This window comes from Monodelphis domestica, chromosome 6, assembly GCF_027887165.1.
Source record: "Monodelphis domestica isolate mMonDom1 chromosome 6, mMonDom1.pri, whole genome shotgun sequence".
NCBI lineage: Eukaryota > Metazoa > Chordata > Mammalia > Didelphimorphia > Didelphidae > Monodelphis > Monodelphis domestica.
Window position 1 is genome coordinate 172,369,641 of NC_077232.1, and position 19,468 is coordinate 172,389,108.

At 39.4% G+C, this 19,468-nt stretch overlaps 1 protein-coding gene across 1 annotated transcript in view; it reads left to right on the forward strand.

The window, feature by feature from the left end:
* Positions 1-1,057: 1,057 nt before the first annotated feature.
* MGST2 (microsomal glutathione S-transferase 2) overlaps positions 1,058-19,468 on the forward strand; it is a gene marked incomplete at its 5' end in the record, with an annotated part of 71,828 nt that continues 53,417 nt past the window's right edge. Inside the window, one exon of the mRNA XM_016423207.2 lies at positions 1,058-1,169. Within this exon, the coding sequence (XP_016278693.2) occupies positions 1,058-1,169 (112 nt within the window). The remainder of the gene's footprint in view (positions 1,170-19,468) is intronic.

Sequence of the window (19,468 nt, forward strand, 5' to 3'; positions counted from 1 at the left end):
TCTGTTTTTCAGCATCCCCTCCAATAATTGTCATTCTCCTTTCATCTCTGCCAATTTGATGCATATGACCTTTTCAAGCTCAGAGATGTTTTGTGATATATTTCTCTTATTAATACTTACTTGGCTAATTTTTTTCTCATAGTTGTTGATAACTTGTATCTCTTCTATTGAGAAACTACTGATCTCATCTTTGAAGAATTTGTCTATGGAAAAAAACTCTTTCATCTTTGTAACAATTCCTTATATATTTGTAAATCAGAAAAGAACAGAACATTTTATTATATTTTCCTCAGATAATTATTTTTCTTATTTTTCACTAATATGTTTGTGCAAAACTCTTCAGTTTCATGTAATCAAAATTGTCTATTTTGTCTTCTGCAGTCTTTTCTATCCCTTTTAACAATAACTTTTCAAACCCTTAAAATATTAGAATAAGGATATTAATAAGAAGCCCATATTGGTCTTGGGAACTCAAACTCATAAGAATCTCTCTGGATTTCAGAGATTCTCCCATCCAGGACATTCATAGACATTTTTATCAGTGGTAAAAGTGTTAGAATGGGAAGCTAGGAGTAGGAAGGGATAACATTTGATCCATCAATTCTATACTATGGAAAGTGTATTGAATTTTGAATTCTAGGACCTGAGTTCAGATCCTGACTCTACCATTTATCACTTGAATGACCCTGGGGAAGCCACTTTCCAGTTCTCATTATTTTATTATTTATAGGGATTTTGTTATTCTTCACTTTCTTCATCCCCAAAATAAGAAGCTTGAACCATGGAGCTCCCTTTAGGTGTAAATCTTTGATTCTAAATCCCCTGATGCTCTTTCCTAGCAAATTTAGTCTGCTGTCTCTCTTGGGGACACAAATTTCATTGCCAAAAAAAAAAGCAACATTGATATTAATAACAATTCACTTATAATAAAACACTTTATAACTCATAAAGCATTTTCTTCCCTGCCACTTCCGGGAAGAAGTAACAAGAGTTTGGTTTTCCTAATTTTTCAGATAAAGAAGGTGACTCTCAGAACTGGCAGGAACCTCAGTGATCAATCCTGGTTACGTTTCTTGCTCTGGATTACCTAGCTGGTAATGGCAAAGTTGGGTTCGAAGCCAGTCTTCTGACTCGCCTTGCGCTCTCTTCCCGTCAAGGCTCTCGCGGAGGTAGGGATACTGCTCGGATGTCAAGTAGGACAAAGAAAGTAACATTAGAGGGGCGGGATCCCAGCAGGGTGGGGAGGGAAGGGAGAAGCGACTTCATTTATAAACGGCAGGGAACTAACCAAGGATCCTGGCGGGAAATAAGGGCAGGGACAAGGTTTCACATTCCTAAATAGAACTCTGTTTTGACATCGGGGTTGCAGCTGTTCCGCCCCCACGCTTGTCTCTAACCGGGCTCGGAGCGGAATAGAAGCTGCTGTGGTCTCTCAGGGCGACATCTGGTGGCTGCCACGGAGAGGTGCGGTTGGTTATCTTAGCTGGCATCTGTAACAAAGTAATGCGGGCTTCATTCAATTATGCAACAAATATTTAAGATCCAGGTTTGGGCTAGACACACCTGCGGCATAAAAGAAGACTGTACGCACTCCCTGTCCTGTAGGAACTCATAGTCTAGTAGGAAAGATGAGACGACACAAAGATTAATGGGAAAGCAGCCCCAGATGTACTCTGTGACCACATCCATTTTAGAGTGGGGTGTGTACCAAGAAGTCTTCTTGGAGGTGATATAGGAACTGGACTTTGAAGAGAAAGACAGGAATTGGGCAAATGGAGGAAGGATAGAAGCCTTCTATGCAGAAGGAAAAGTGTCCCAGGGATTAGAATGCCGGAGTCCCAAAGATTCAGAGGGGCTCTGTAGTGGTTTTTAAGTGAAAGGGGTTTGTCCTGGACATTCTCAAATTGCCTATCGTGTTTTCCTATGCCTTTGATCACCTGCGTAGCTGGAACGGGCTGCATCTTGAAAACCGGCCAGACTGTGGCAGTCTTTCTCTTTTTCCTGCATCCTCTGTCCTGTTGTGTCCCAGCCTGATCTAAAGGCCCATAGTATGAACTGAACAGAGAAAAGGGATTCTTTCTTTCTTTCTATCTTTCTCTATCTCTCTTTCTTTTTCTTTCTTTTTCTTTCTTTCTTTCTTTCTTTCTTTCTTTCTTTCTTTCTTTCTTTCTTTCTTTCTTTCTTTCTTTCTTTCTTTCTTTCTTTCTTTGTCTCTCTTTCTTTGTCTCTTTCTTTCTTTCTTTCTTTCTTTCTTTCTTTCTTTCTTTCTTTCTTTCTTTCTTTCTTTCTTTCTTTCTTTCTTTCTTTCTTTCTCTCTTTCTCTCTTTCTCTCTTTCTCTCTTTCTCTCTTTCTCTCTTTCTCTCTCTCTTTCTCTCTTTCTTTCTTCTTACAAAATACTGTGTATTGATTCCAAGACAGAAGAGTGGTAAGGGCAAGGCAATGGGGCTAAATGACCTGCCCATGGTAACACCTCTAGGAAATATCAGAGGCCAAATTTGAAGCCAGAACCTCCCATCTCTGGAACTCAGTCCACTGAGCTACCTAGTTGACTCCTGCTCTGCTTTCTTTTACCTTGGCTCAGAGAATAGGCCTAGTGTCTCTGTTCTATATTATATGTCCTGGGTACTGGGAGCTTACAGTGATCTCCCATCAGACCTGGCAGTTTGAGACAGAGAGGCTTTGGAACTAAGAGTGAAGGTATGACAGTATCTCCAATGAGCTTGGCAGGGAAGCCTGGAGAAGCCAGAATACCTGGGAAAGGCTCTGAATGTGGATCTAGGATTACATACTCTATAGGAACTAGGCTAATTTGTTTGCGTATTTGTGATTATATCTTTTGAAATGAATACTCCTTTGTAGAAGCAAATCTAACTATTAAGTGGCTGAATGGAATACTTGGATACATGGGGCTACCGCCCTAAACTTTCAGGAATATCATCAGTGGGCACTGGAGCCATTGGCAGAGACCCTAGACACCTCCAACCCCCTGAAGGGTGCTGAAGAACTCGGAGGGAGGAATGAGATATAGCATACCCCGCCTTCAGGCAAGAGGGACCAGGGTTACATAAGTATGTGAAGAGCAGTCATTTGGAAGGTGGATTAGACTTGCTCTATTTAGCCCCAGAAGGCAAAGCTGGTAACAATGAGTGGAAGTAGCAAAGAGGAAAATTTAATCTTGATGTCAGAAAAATTTCCTGCTAACATTGTTTCATCATGTACACCTCTTTGTGACCGCATTTGGAGTTTTCTTGGCCACTAGAGTGGTTTGCCATTTCCTTCTTCAGCCCATTTTACAGATGTAGAAACGGAGGTGACAGGGAGCCACTAAGTATAGGACATTTTATTTGAACTTGGCTCTTCCTGACTCCAGGTTAGACATTCTACCTGCTGCACCCCCTAGCTTCCCTCCTGCTAACTAGACCTATCTGAAAGTGGAAGAGACTGTCTCTGGAGGCAGCAGGTTTTCCTGTTCTCAGGAGTCTTTAAACAAAGATTGGGATGCCCGTTTCTGGGGATGTTCTAGAGGGGAGTCTTGTTCAGTTATGGATTGGGCTGGATGGCTACTGAGACGCCTTCCATCTCACGAATTCTGTGATTCTGTGAGATCTTCTGATTCTATATACGAAGAAGCTAAGGCCCAGAGGCCACACAGACTGGGACTGGAAACGAAATCCTTTGACTTCACCCCGCAGATCTCTGTTAGCTAGCAGAGCGGACTCTGACATTTCATCAGCTGCAGCCTTGAACACCTGGGTCAGGGAGCGGCTCCCGCTGGAACAGGAGTGGCATCCCTACTCTATTACCTTCATTTTCTGAGCACTTAAGACAAGAGTAATTTACAGACCTCATCTAGGAGTGATCGCAACAGATAATCTTTCATTAATTGGCTTGTATCAGATCAGTTCTGGTGAGAGAAATCCTTTGCAGCAAAAAGCAACTTGTCTTGTCGTTGAGTGCTCTCTTCAAAACCTGCAGTCACAAAGAACAAACTCTTCCACTGAGCCCCAGGTTGGGTTTTCCCCCTTTTTTTCAGGGTCTTCCTAGACACTCTCCAGCCTTCTCCCCTCTTTCTACCCCTTGAACACATTCCTCTGGAATAGAGCTCCCCCTAATGGCCTGACATAATACCAACAAGGATGCCACTGGTGAAGTGAAGACTCCCTGTCTTTCCACTCTGGTTTTGATGCTAGGCTTAGATGATCCTATTTGTAAATTATGAATGAAACTAAGGGGCCTGAACTGTGTGCAGCTGAGGGCAAAAGAGCACCCCTCCCCTCTGTTCTAGGGAAGAACCTGTGGCACTGAGCTATCTAAAATTATATTGGATGTAATGGATACCAGCTACTCACAAAAATGAACAATATGGAAACATATTTTACATGATAACACATGTGTAACCCAGATCAAAGTGCCCAACAGCACCAGGAGGGAGAAGGGAAGAAGCGAGGGAAATAATTTCCATAAAATGTAAGGAATTTAATTAAGGATTTGACTAAAATATATGAGAATTTTAAGATAATAATGTGGTCGCCAATTTTAAAATTAATACAGTCCAAGTCAAAATGACTTTTAGCAGCTTTTATTTACAAAAAAGGTAGAGAGAGTGAAAGTAGGGAAATGAAAGAGATCGTGAAGTAAGAAGTCTAGCTTATCACCCTAAATGTTGCTCTGGTCCCCGCTCAACCCACAAAGGGCTCATTAACCCCTCAGCCAGAGGACTTGGTGTTGATTGGCCTCCTCCAAGAAGGGGAGGCCTCTTTGGAACTAATCTCTCCAGAAGCCAGGAAAGGAAGGTCAGCTTTTCACTCACAAGGAGAAGATCCAAAGGGAGAAGAACAGTCCCATCCAAGCTCCTTCAACCCGAAAATTCAGGATGAAGACCTCTTGGACAGGAAGTTCATCATCTTTTATAGTCCTTTTTTATGTCCCTTCTTGTCCCTTCCTCCACTTTATGGGGACCAATTGCAGTCTTTTAATTTATTTAACACTGTCCAGGGGGGCAGTGTTTGTAGGTTCCACCTCTCATCCTATGAGGGTATAAACTCTTATCAAAGGATTCACAAATTTCTGAGTGATTGAGTTGAAAGGGTGGAGTTCTCTAATTGGCTTGCAAACTGCCTCACCTAGTGCCAAGTAGGGGTGTTCAAGCTTTGGTTGATTAATTTAAAAATAGACAAGGAAAGAGTCAATCCCATCCTCACACATATAACTTAGGAAAACTTGTAAAGAAATGTGTTACTACTGTAATTTTTAATAAATAAGTAAATAAATATTAAAAAATAAAAAATATAATAGTGGACACCAGGGTTTAGATTATAACATTACTACTTATGAGATGTGTGACCATAACTAAACTAACTAAATAGTTAATTCAAACTAACTAAACTAACATAACTAAATGGTTCAACCTTTCTAAACCTCTGTTTCCATCTGTAAAATGGGCATAATAACGCTTTATAGGATTTCTAGGAGGCCAAAATAAGATAAAGCATTTTGCTAATAATATCAGTATTAATAGTTAAGATTTATATCATACTTGCTATGTTTCATGCCTTGATCTAAGTACTTTGTAATTATTATCTCATAAAACACTTTTTAAACTTTAGAGTGCTACAGAAAGCTGTTAAATGTAAGGTATTAGTTGTTAGTCATGCCCAACTCTTTGTGATCCCGTGGACCATGGGATTTTCTCAGCAACTCCTGTCAGTGAGATAGGGGGATGTCTACCCCAAGCATGTGAAGGTTTCTCCCAGCAGAAAGGGATAGATGAGAACAAGCTGTTCCAAAGACCAAGAAGCAAGCACTATGGAATGCTTAGAGCTTGGGCAGACATCAACAACACCAAGGTCATCCACTGCATCTTAGCCATCACCAGTCAACCTGACTTTTGTTTTACCTTTGGACTTGAATGATTCTGAAAGAGAAAGTGAGGCTGATGATTTATTGTGACTTTGTCTCACTTAAATCCAATTATTGCACAAACCATCACCCCATGATGTCATTAGTCCTCCTTGAAAAAGGACAAACAACATAAGTATTAATAATAGTTAACATTTACATAGCTCATTAAGGTTTGCAAAACACTTTACAGATATTATCTCCTTTTATCTTTATGACAACCCTGGGAGGTGGATGCTATTATTATCTCCATTTTATAGATGAGGAAAATGAGGCAGGTAGAGGTTAAGTGACTTACTCGGGATCACATGGCTAGTAAGTATAGAAGGCAGACATTGAATTTAAGTCTTCCTGATTCTTAGATGAACTCTCTGTCCACTGTGCCACTTGGAGAATGAGAAAAATAAACAAGAAGGGATAGAATAATAAGAGATAAATCTTAAAAGCAAAATGCTAAGAAATAGGAATCAATTTCTAAGAAGTTGAGCATTCTTCCTTTTGGTATGGAAGCACTCATCCTAAGCTCCATGGGGCTAGTAAGGCTTGACACCCCACTTTTATAAGCCTTCAAGGCCTCAGATAGGAGCCCTGCCAAGTTATTTGGCACCAGATACATGTGCCTACAAGTTATGAACCCTTTTGATGGCTAGTTGCCCTTATTAGACCCCCAGATCCTTCCCTACCCAGCCTCCATCAAGCTGGAGGCAATATTTCCATTTTCCTTTGACTCAAGTAAAGATCTTCTATTGATATCGAAGGTTGTTTCTTAGCAACTAAACCATTTCTGTCTGAATGTTTCCATCCTTCTGTGTACAGGATGCAATGTGCATTGTAGTTATTAGTACACTCCAGGACCATAGGATTCTTTGACAGGCTCATAATTAATCAATCAAGCAATCAAGTATTTCACAAGTGTCCACTATGTGTCAGGCACTGTGCCAGGTGCTAGGGATACAAACATAAAGAATAAAATAATTTCTATTTTCAAGAATCTTTCTTACATTTTCATGAAATAATTGGATTTTAGAGCTAGAAGGAGCCTTATATAACCCAACCCCTTCATTTTATAGATGAGACAACTTAGGCTTACACCAGTGAGGTGACTAACCAGGCAGAGCTGTTTCTGGCAATACTGGGACTCAAGGCAAGCAATATGAAATCTTCCTTAGATCAACCTGTTAAGGCAAAAGGATCATGATTCAGTGAAAAGATCATCAACTCTGGAATCAGGGAACCTGGTTTCAAATCCTCTCTCTGATATCTTCTATATATTAGTCTCTGAGAAAATAAAAAAAACTCTGCTTGCCTCAGTTTCTTCAACTGTAGGATGAGGATCATCATCATAATATATAGCATTGTTGTAAGGATCAAATGAGATATTATTTGTTTTATTTTGTTTTTTAAACATTATTTTATTTGGTCATTTTCAAACATTATTCATTAGAAACAAAGCTCACCTTTTTTTTTCCCCTCCCCCCTTCCCCCACCCCTCCCATTGGTGATGCGTGATTCCCCTGGGTGTCACATGCGTCCTCAACTCGAGCCCATTTCCCTGCTATTAGTTTCCATAGTAGGGTGTTCATTCAGAGTCTCTCCTCGATCATATCCCCTCCACCCCTATAGTCTAGCTGTTGTCCTTCCTCGGTGTTTTTACTCCCACCATTTATCCTCTGCTTGTGGGTAGTGTTTTTTTTCTCCTTGATCCCTGCAGGTTGTTCAGGGACATTCCATTGAGACTAATGGAGAAGTCCATTACTTTCGATTGTACCACATTGTATCAGTCTCTGTGTATAATGATTTCCTGGTTCTGCTCCTTTTGCTCTGCATCACTTCCTGGAGGTCATTACAGTCTCTGTGGAATTCCTCCATTTTATTATTCCTTTTAGCACAATAGTATTCCATCACCAACATATACCACAATTTGTTCAGCCATTCCCCAATTGAAGGGCATCCCCTCATTTTCCAGTTTTTTTGCCACCACAAAGAGCGCAGCTATGAATATTTTTGTACAAGTCTTTTTCCTTATTATCTCTTTGGGGTACAAACCCAGCAGTGCTATGGCTGGATCAAAGGGCAGACAGTCTTTTATCACCCTTTGGGCATAGTTCCAAACTGCCCTCCAGAATGGTTGGATCAATTCACAACTCCATTAGCAATGCATTAATGTCCCAACTTTGCCATATCCCCTCCAGCATTCATTACTTTTCTTCACTGTCATGTTAGCCAATCTGCTAGGTGTCAAGTGATATCTCAGGGTTGTTTTGATTTGCATCTCTCTGATTATCAGAGATTTAGAACACTTTTTCATGTGCTTATTAATAGTTTTGATTTCTTTGGCTGAAAACTGCCTATTCATGGCCCTTGTCCATTTATCAACTGGAGAATGGCTTAATTTTTTGTACAATTGCTTTAGCTGTTTATAAATTTGAGTAATTGAGACATTTGTCAGAGGTTTTTGTTATGAAGATTGTTTCCCAATTTGTTGCTTCCCTTTTCATTTTAATTACATTGGTTTTGTTTGTATAAAACCTTTTGAATTTGATGTAATCAAAATTATTTATTTTACATTTTGTGACTCTATGTCTTGCTTGGTTTTAAACTCTGACATGTATACGATTCTGTGTTCACCTAATTTACTTATAGTTTCCTTCTTTATGTTCAAGTCATTCACCCATTCTGAGTTTATCTTGGTGTAGGGTATGAGATGTTGATCCAGACCTTATCTCTCCCACACTGTTTTCCAGTTTTCCCAGCAGTTTTTGTCAAATAGTAGGTTTTTGTCCCAAAAGCTGGGGTCTTTGGGTTTGTCATAGACTGTCTTGCTGAGGTCACTTACCCCAAGTCTATTCCACTGATCCTCCTTTCTGTCTCTTAGCCAGTACCAAATTATTTTGATGACCACTGCTTTATAGTATAGTTTGATATCTGGGACTTCAAGGCCACCTTCCTTTGTATTTTTTTCATTATTTCCCTGGATATCCTTGATCCATTGTTCTTCCAAATGAACTTTGTTATGGTTTTTTCTAATTCAGTAAAATTTTTTTGGAAGTTCAATGGGTATGGCACTAAATAGATAGATAAGTTTGGGTAGGATGTTCATTTTTATTATATTGGCTCATCCTACCCATGAGCAGTTGATGTTTTTCCAATTGCTCAGGTCTAGTTTTAATTGTGTGGAGAGTGTTTTGTGGTTGTGTTCATATAGTTCCTGTGTTTATCTTGGGAGATAGATTTCTAAGTATTTTATTTTGTCTAAGGTGATTTTGAATGGGATTTCTCTTTCTAATTCTTGCTGCTGAGATTTGTTGGAAATATATAGGAATGCTGATGACTTATGTGGGTTTATTTTGTATCCTGCAACTTTGCTAAAGTTGTTGATTATTTCCACTAGCTTTTTTGTTGATTCTCTAGGATTCTTTAAGTAGACCATCATATCATCCGCAAAGAGTGATAACTTGGTCTCCTCATTGCCTATTTCAATGCCTTCAATTTCTTTTTCTTCTCTAATTGCTACTGCTAGTGTTTCTAGTACAATGTTAAATAATAGAGGTTATAATGGGCATCCTTGTTTCACTCCTGATTTTATTGGGAATGCATCTAGTTTATCCCCATTGCAGATGATGTTAGCTGATGTTTTTAGATATATACTGTTTATTATTTTTAGGAAAGACCCTTCTATTCCTATGCTTTCTAGTGTTTTTAATAGGAATGGGTTTTGTATTTTATCAAAGACTTTTCCTGCATCTATTGAGATAATCATGTGGTTTTTGTTGGTTTGCTTGTTGATATGGTCAATTATGTGGATGGTTTTCCTAATATTGAACCAGCCCTGCATTCCTGGTGTGAATCCTACTTGATCATAGTGAATGACCCTCCTGATCACTTGCTGAAGTCATTTTTGCTAGTATCCTGTTTAAGATTTTTGCATCTATGTTCATTAGGGAGATTGGACTGTAGTTTTCTTTCTTCGTTTTTGATCTACCTGGCTTTGGAATCAGTACCATATTTGTGTCATAAAAGGAGTTTGGTAGCACTCCCTCTTCGCTTATTATGTCAAATAGTTTGTACAGTATTGAGATTAGCTGTTCTTTGAATGTTTGATAGAATTCACTAGTGAGTCCATCAGGCCCTGGGGATTTTTTCTTAGGACGTTCTTTAATGGCCTGTTGGATTTCTTTTTCTGATATGGGATTATTTAAGAATTCTATTTCTTCTTCTGTTAGTCTAGGCAATTTATATTTTTGTAAGTATTCATCCATATCTCCTAGATTGGCATATTTATTTCCATATAATTGGGCAAAGAAGTTTTTAATGATTGCCTTAATTTCCTCTTAGTTGAAGGTAAGGTTCCCCTTTTCATCTATGATACTTAGATTGACCAGTACCTTCGCTATTTTGTTTGTTTTCAAAGTACTAGCTTCTTGTCTTATTTATTAGTTCAATAGTTCTATCACTTTCAATTTTATTAATCTCTCCCTTAATTTTTAGGATTTCTAATTTGGTTTTCTTCTGGGGGTTTTTAATTTGTTTGCTTTGAAGTTTTTTGATTTGCATGTCCAATTCATTGATCTCTGCCCTCCCCACTTTGTTAATATATGCACTAGGGATATGAATTTTCCTCTGAGTAGTGCTTTGACTGCATCCCATAGGGTTTGAAAGGATGTCTCACCATTGTCATTTTCTTCAATGAAATTATTAATTGTTTCTATGATTTGTTCTCTAACTGATTTTGGAGCATTATATTATTTAATTTCCAATTGATTTTTTATTTTGCTCTCCACATACCCTTACTGATCATTATTTTTATTGCCTTATGATCTGAAAAGGTTGCATTAATTATTTCTGCTTTTCTACATTTGTATGCCATGTTTTTATGATCTAGTATATGGTCAATCTTTGTGAATGTGCCATGTTCTGCTGAAAAGAAGGTGTATTCCTTTTTGTCCCTATTTATTTTTCTCCATATATCTATCAGCTCTAATTTTTCTAAGATTTCATTCATCTCTTTTATCTCTTATTTTTTTATTTATTTATTTGATTTATCTAAATTTGATAGTGGTTGGTTCAGGTCTCCCACTAGTATAGTTTTATTATCTATTTCCTCCTTCAATTCTCCTAGTTTCTCCATTAGAAATTTGGGTGCTATACCATTTGGTGCATACATGTTGATTAGTGATATTTCCTCGTTGTCTATACTCCCTTTTATCAGGATGTATTTACCTTCCCTATCCCTTTTAATCAGGTCTATTTTTGCGATGGCTTTGTCATATCATGATTGCTATTCCTGCCTTCTTTCTGTCAGTTGAGGCCCATAAGGTCTTACTCCATCCTTTAATTCTAACCTTGTGAGTTTCTACCTGCCTCATGTGTGTTTCCTGAAGACAACATATGATAGTATGAATTTTAAAAGTCTCCATCTTGGTATAGCACCAAAAATTTGTGCACACCCACACTACATGGGCATGTGCTAATCAATGACAAATCAGAAATAACTAACTGCCCACCTGGGCTGTCCTAAGCCAAGCTAGAGCCAACCATTGGCACTTGTGAGGCATAGGAAGTGAGGTAGGGAACAGCCTCTGGAATTCGCTCACTTCCTGTGGAGAGAGTGAGACACGAGTTGGTGTTAGAAGCTTGGACAGGGAGGACGCCCGCAGATAGCTTTCCTTCAGATTGGTCACATGAGTTAAGGACTGATTCTTTCCACCTTGGCCCTTTGGGCTTAAAACTCCCTCTGCCTTGGTCAGAGGTTGAGTAGCCACTTTCCCTTTTCTCCTCTCTCCTTCTCTCCCTCTCCTTTCCCTACTCCCATTGTGATTAAACCTCCATAAACTCCATTCTGACTTGAGTGTTTCATTTTAGGAATTTCATAAGTAAATTCCTTGGCAGCCATTGTTCAATATTACAACAATCTTAAAAAAGTGAAATTTTCACCATTACAGTTGGCATAAGCACTTCGGGAAAAAAGAAATATCTCAATCTTCTGATCTTTTTCCTTCTTGATTCAATACTGATCACCTGGGAGAGGTCCCACCCCGACTACCCCCTCTGGCTCTTGGCCCTGCTTTAGTGCTTCGAAGGTTTCTCGAACCTCAATAAATTTCCTGAATTTTCTTGCCCTCACCCCCACTTCCTCTTCACTCCATCAGTCCTTTTACCAAATACGTTGGCTTAAAGACACAGCTGCCAGAACAGGTAAGTATAAAACACCTTTCCTCTCTTCTCTTTTCTCCTCAGGTTTTTTTCCTCCCCTTTGTCTCTCATTTCCTCCTCCCTTTATGTTAAGGAGGTGGCTCAGTGGATTGAGAGGCAGGCCAGGCTTACCTACTCAACTGATTAGCAACGAGGAACCTCACAACTAGCCTGCAAAAAAAAAAAACAGCTGAATACAGCTAGGGAGCTACCTTAAAACCCATTTTCCTGTTTTCCTGGCATTTCTAGTCTTAAAATTTTAAGTGGGCTTTGCTCAAGGAAGATAGCACATGGTCCTAGCAGTTTTAGCCTGAGGGCTAAAGAAGATTGCTGGGACCCTCCCATATACACACTTTGTAAAAGAAGGAGTTTTAACTCTACCCTTTGTTTACAGCCTATTCACTCCTAATCAGCCTTTTCATAGCTTCTGCCTTCCCACATAAAGCTTTTGTGACCCCTCCCAGAAGCTTAATAAGGAGAATTTACAACAGAATAGGCCCTTAGCCTGTACAGGGTTGTAGACTAAAGGGATCCACCTATTGACAAAAAAAAAGTTACAGGCAACTTAGTCATTGACTTAAAGAAGGAAAATGTGGTTCCAACCAGTGCATGACCTGCTTTGAAACTGGCTTATAAGTTCAATAACCAAGTCCATTGGATTTTTAGTAGGTGTTCCTGTAGGATGGTTTTTTTTCAGAAACTATAAACCTCTTGGTGACCCTTACATTCATCTTCCTTCGGATTGTAATTGTTGTACTTGTAATAATATACCTAAACTCTAAGAGAGAACACTCCCTTGTTCCTTCTATTACTAAACAAATTAAGGAACAAAATACTGTTACTGATCGACGAATTAAGGAACTACACACTTTTATTGATCAGCAAATTAAGGAACAAAATACTGTTACTGATCAACGAATTAAGGAACAAAATGCTGTTACTGATCAATGAATTAAGGACCAAAATACTTTTATTGAACAACAAATTACAGAAAAAAATACTTTTATTTGTCAACAATTGGTGGAATGGGATGAAGTTAGGGAGAAAAAATGGGGAGAGATAAAAACTTCCCTGGATGAAGTTAGGGAGGAAAAATGGGGAGAGATAAAAACTTTCCTGCAAAACATTGAAAGGGAGTTAAAAACATCCCACAATAGGAGTGATTTATCTCTCCATCCCCCATCATTATCAGATCCCCTGACCCACCCTGCCCAAAACGATTTGGCTCAAATAGCAGCTCCATTACAATACCACCATTACAATAGGGTTTTGGATTCTAATCCATTCTGCTATTTGTCTATGTTTTATGGGTGAGTTCATCCCATTCATGTTCAATGTTATGATTGTCATTTGTGAATTCCCCAGCATTTTGATATCCTCCCCTAATTCTGACCTTTCTTCTTTTGCTATTACCTTTTAAACCTGTGGTTTATTTTAAATCAGTCCCGCTAGTCCCCTCCCTTGTTGTGCTTCCATTTCTAGCCCCTCCCTTTTTGTTCCCTTCCCCTCCCCCCTCTCCTTCCCTCCCTTTTTGTGTCCCCTCCCCCCCTACCTCCCTTGGTTTTCCCTTCTCCCTTACCCTGTTGGATAAGATAGAATTCAAGATCCCAATGGATCTAGCTGTTCTTCCCTCTCAGAGTTGGTTTAACTGAGAGTAAGGTTTAAGTAATACCAATTAGCACTCTTTTCCTCTCCTTCTTATAAGAGAATTCTTCCCCTCCCCTTCCCTTGTGTATTTTTGCATGACAAAGATTGTTCTATTTAATTTATTTCTATTTCTTCAAGTATATCTTAGTACCATCATTGATTCCCCCATTCATTTTTTTTTCTATCTCCCCCTCTCCATATCATGTTAATGCCCCAATCTTTCCCTATGAGTGATTCTTCTGATTACTCTATTAATGCATACAATTTTTGAAAGTTGCACATAATATTTCCCTCATATGTTAGTATATATAATTTGATCTAATTGTGGCCCTTATAGAAGAGAGTTTGAATAAAAGAGGGAAAAAAGCACTTTTCTCCTTTTCCCTTTCTTTCATATTTACCTTTTCATGTTTCTCTTGCTCTTTGTGTTTGGATGTCAAACTTTCCACTGAGTTCTGGTCTTTTCTTTATGAATATTTGGAAATCTTTTTTTTTTTTGTCGAATTTTGTCGAATGCCCATACTTTCCCCTGGAAGTATATAGTCAGTTTTGATGGGTAGCTGATTCTTGGTTGAAGACCCATTTCTCTTGTCTTTCTGAATATCGTGTTCCAGGCTTTATGGTCTCTTAGCATGTTCACTGCTAGGTCTTGTGTGATCCTTATTGACGAGCCTCTGTATCTGAAGTTTCTCTTCCTAACTTCTTGTAATATTTTCTACTTAGCTTGGAAGCTCTTGAATTTGGTGATTACATTCCTGGGGGTTGTCTTTTGGGGATTTAGTATAGAGGGTGTTCTATGAACTCTTTAGATTTCTATTTTGCCCCCTTATTTGAGAACATCAGGGAAATTCTCTTAGATGATTTCTTGTAGTATGGCATTTATGTTTTTGTTAATCTCTGGTTTTTCAGGTAGACCAATGATTCTCAAATTGTCTCTCCTTCCTCTGTTTTCCTGATCTGTCACCTTGTCAATGAGATATTTTATGTTTTCTTCTAATTCATTAATTTTTTGACTTTGCTTTATTAATTCTTGCTTTTTGCAAGCTCACTGTCTTCCAGTTGCTTAATTCTGGTCTTTAAGGACTGGTTTTGCTTTTCAGTTTGATCTTCCCTTCTGTTAGAGGCTTCCAGCTGTTTCTCCAATTGTGAGTTTTTGTCTGTCAGGCTGAAGACCTCTTTCTGAATTTGTTCCAATTTTTCTAGTTAGAAGGTTTCCATCTTTTGGATAAGCTCCATTTTGAGTTCTTCCAGAGCTTGTGGATAATTTCCATTTTGGGGGGCATGTTTTGATTTTGTTTGCATTTCATCCTCTTTTTCATCTGTAGCCTGCGTTTTCCCTCTGTAAAAGTTTTCAATAGTCACTTTTTTCCCTTTCTTTTTGGAGAGTTGATCTTGGGCACTCTGAGCCATCCCTTTGGTGGTTTTCCCTTTCCTTTTCATTTAGGAATCTGGATGAGGTGGGCGGATTTTGATGTTTTTGCCTTAGGCTGATTCTTCCCAGCCTCTGAAGTTTGTTAGTGTGCCTGCCCACACAGTCTGTGGTCTCTTCTCTCCTGTGTGCGCAGGCTTCCCCTGTAAAACTGCTTCGAGGGGTCTTTCCCTGGTAGTCCTTGTCAGTTCCCGAGGACCCTGGCGTGCCCTCCACTACAGCGAGGAGCAGAGGAGATTTTGCCTCAGGCCATTTCTAGAGCCTCCACAGCATTCTCAGTTTGCAGGAGCCCCTGTGGTCTACGTGCTCTGTGAGCTCTCCAGTGAAACCCCTCTGAGGGATATTTCTGGTGAGTGTGCTGGTCCCTACTCCGGTTCCGTAGGTGGGATGGAGGAGGGCAGCTCAGCTCAGCTCACACTTGGCAGTGAGCTTTCTCTCCCTCTTATAGTGTGGGAATATTCAAACCCCATGTACCTTTGTTGCTGTGGGCTGCTGGAGAGTCCCTCCAATCTTCCAAAGATGATTTTTATGCTCTTTTGAGGTAGTCTGTTTCGTTCGGCATGGGAGAGAGGAGGAAGCAATTCGTGTCTAGATTGCCACCATGTTTACCCGGAAGTCTGAGATATTATTTGTATAATGCATTTAATCCAGTGCCTGGATTATAATAATAAATGTGATTTTCCTTTTTCTTCCCTTCCCTTATCTGTAAAATGAGGGGGCTAGATTGCATGGTATCTGAGATCTCTTCTGGCTTCAGATGGAGGATCCTATTACCTGGAAACAGTGACTAATGATAGAGGAGAGATTTCTCAAGATCCTAACCCCTGTGTGTAGAGACCTACAAGGCTGCTAATAGGGAGGCCCTTGTAGAGTAGGATGGAAAAGAAGACAAGGGAAAGGGGCTCTCTGGAAGTTAGGGCCACCAAAGAGGAAGGAGTATGGCATTTAGTAACTTCCATTTTAAATAACTAATCTTCGTTCGTTCGTTCGTTCGTTCGTTCATTCGTTCGTTCGTTCGTTCCTTCCTTCCTTTCCATCTTAGGGTCAACATTGTGTACTGGTTCCAAGGCAGAAGAGCAGTAAGCATTAGGCAATGGGGATTAAATGACTTGACCAGGATCACATAGCTAGGAAGTGCCTTCAGTCAGATTCAAACCTAGGATCTCCCCTTACAGGCCTGGCTTTCAATCCACTGAGCTGTCTTGCTGTCCCCTAAAGTTTGTTCTGCATCTACCATTTTAGCATTCTTGGATCTTTTACTTATATTCCATAAACAGACAAGTATTGGCTTTGTAATGTTGTTCTCTGACCAAGCTAGTGGAGAGTCTAGCAATTATTATATTCTCCTCTGGCTTGAACCGAATTGTGTGTGTGTGTGTGTGTGTGTGTGTGTGTGTGTGTGTGTGTGTGTGTGTATGTGTGTCTCCTTCTTGAGTTTTTACCATCTAGGCTTTCCTTTGTTTCATTTCCTCTGAGATTTGAACTAGCCTTTGCCGACCTATAGGGTCCAAATCCATAATGGAGACTGGCAGGCAACCTCTGCCTAAGGCTTAGTACAATACAATTTGTTAACCTCTACTCTGTGCCATGTTGGTACTATAAGGCCATTTCACTATTTTAGCTGGTTCATTGATATAATCTCTCAAGTGTGATTTCCTAATTCCAACTTCCCAGGGCCAAAAAAAGTGTTTTCCAGTTTCTAAAAAGGGATAAACCTGTCCTCTGCTAATTAAATTGGGTTTTAGAATATATACATTTAAAAATAGGACAAAGTGACCAATTTTAACACACCATTGTGCCTTGACTGGTTCTTTTTTGGACAAATAGTATTGTCAGTAGCAGCAGCAGCAGCATCCTGCCTCCAACAGTTAATATGAACATAGGCAAGTCACTTTGATTCTCTGAGCCTTAGTTTCTTTACTTATAAAATGCTAATTGGACAGTTAAGTAGTATAGTGGACAGAGCACCAGTCCTGGAGTCAGGAAGACTCTTCCTTCCTGAGTTCAAATTTGGCCTTAGATACATACTAGCTGTCTGACTCTGGGCAAGTCACTCAATCCTGTTTACCTCAGTTTCCTCATCTGTCAATGAGCTGGAGCAAGAGATGGCAAACCACTCCAATATCATTGCCAAGAAAACCCAAAATGGGCTCACCAAGAGTCAGACATGACTGAATAATGGCTGAAAAACAACGAAATGAGAATAGTACCTTTTGTAGCTCCAGGATTGTTGAGTTTCAAAAGAAATAATGTGTGTAAAGTATTTTGTATATATGTTCACAAATATTGTATTATTGTTATTATATATTTTTTAATCTGGTCTCTTGAACCTGATTCCCCACTCCCTTCTAGCTTTGCAGAGCCTTCAGTTTGTATAAAAGGAGAAAATCTAACCTATAATAATCACTTTACTTTTCACAACAGAAGAGGTAGTATGTCATAGTGGATAGAGAGCTGACCTTGGAGCTGTAAAGACCTGAATTCAGATCACACCTCTGAAACATACTGGCTATGTGACTTTGAGGAAGTCACTTTACCTCTCCCTACTCGAGACTAATTTTTCCTCTGTTTTTTTTTTTTCATTTCTTTGATTCTGATTTAAATTTCTTGGTTTCTCATGAAATAATTAGTTTCTAGTTGATAAATTCTATTTTTTAAGGCCTAATTTTCCTATTTCAGTTTTTGGTTTTCCTTTTTTAATTGGCCTGATTCTCCTTGCATCACTTTTGTTTCTCTTTCCCACTTTTCCTCTGCCTCTCTTAATTGGTTTTTGAAGATTTTTTTGAGCTCATCCAGAATCTGTGTCCAATCCGTATTTTTCTTTTGGACTTTCATGTGTTAGCTTTGCTTTCACTGTCCCCTTCTATGTCTGTACCTTGATCTTTGTCTCCATAAAATTTTTTTGTAGAGTTAGGTGCTTTTTTATTGTTTGCTCATTTCCCCAATCTAATTATAGGTAGGCTTGGGGAATACTGTGATGGTCTGAGGACTGAGAGCTCTGAGAGCCCCCTCTGCCTGCTGATTCAATTGACCCTTGAGATGCTGATAGCTTCAAGACTTGCCTCAGGCTTAGGTGTAAACTTTTGATCTCTTTCTGAACTTGATCAGGTCAGGGATTGATCAAATTCTAGCCCCAGGCTTAGGTTCAAGTTTTTGATCTCATTGTCTACTTGGTGCAATTAGGCACACCCTTGATTGCCCTGTCTTGGAGCTCTGCTCTGAGCTTTTGAGTTTTTCTTTTCTTGAAAGTTGTTTCACTCTGTCTCCTTGATTCTTTCCTTCCTGTATTTGTTTTGTGGTGATATTTTAATCTTGGTCAGAGAGGATTCTTGTGGTGGTACAGAGCTGCTCTGGATTATGCCACCATCTTGGCTCCACCCCTGGAAGTTTCAAGACCACTTTTTAAGACTATAAGTTGCAGAGAAGATAGAAGGAGCTCCCTCAATCAGTAGTTTACTGTGGCAACTGCATTTTACAACCTGGGTAGCCTCCATTTATTTGTTTATTTATTTATTTATTTTAATTTTATTTGGTCAATTTTAAACATTATTCTTTGGTTGCAAAAATCATATTTGATTCCTCTCTCCCCTCCCCCATCCTTCCTCTTGCCAATGTGCAATTCAACTGGGTATTACATGTTTCCTTGATCAGAACATATTTCCATGCTGTTGATGTTTGCACTAGGATGTTCCTTTAGGGTCTATATCCCCAATCATAGCTCCTCGACCCATGTAATCAAGACATAGATCATTTTCTTTTCCTCCCCCCCACCCCCCATAGCCGATGCATAAGTCCACTGGGCATTAGATGTTTTCTTGATTTGAACCCATTGCTTTGTTGATAGTATTTGCATTAGAGTGTTCATTTAGAGTCTATCCTCTGTCATGTCCCCTCAACCTCTGTATTCAGGCAGTTGCTTTTTCTCGGTGTTTCCACTCCCATAGTTTATCCTTTGCTTATGAATGGTGTTTTTTTCTCCTGGATCCCTGCAAGTTGTTCAGGGACATTACACCGCCACTAATGGAGAAGTCCATTACGTTCGATTATACCACAGTGTATTAGTCTCTGTGTACAATGTTCTCCTGGTTCTGCTCCTCTCGCTCTGCATCACTTCCTGGAGGTTGTTCCAGTCTCCATGGAACTTCTCCACTTTATTATTCCTTTTAGCACAATAGTACTCCATCACCAACATATACCACAGTTTGTTCAGCCATTCCCCAATTGATGGGCATCCCCTCGTTTTCCAGTTTGACCCATGTAATCAAGCAGTTGTTTTTCTTCTGTGTTTCTACTCCCACAGT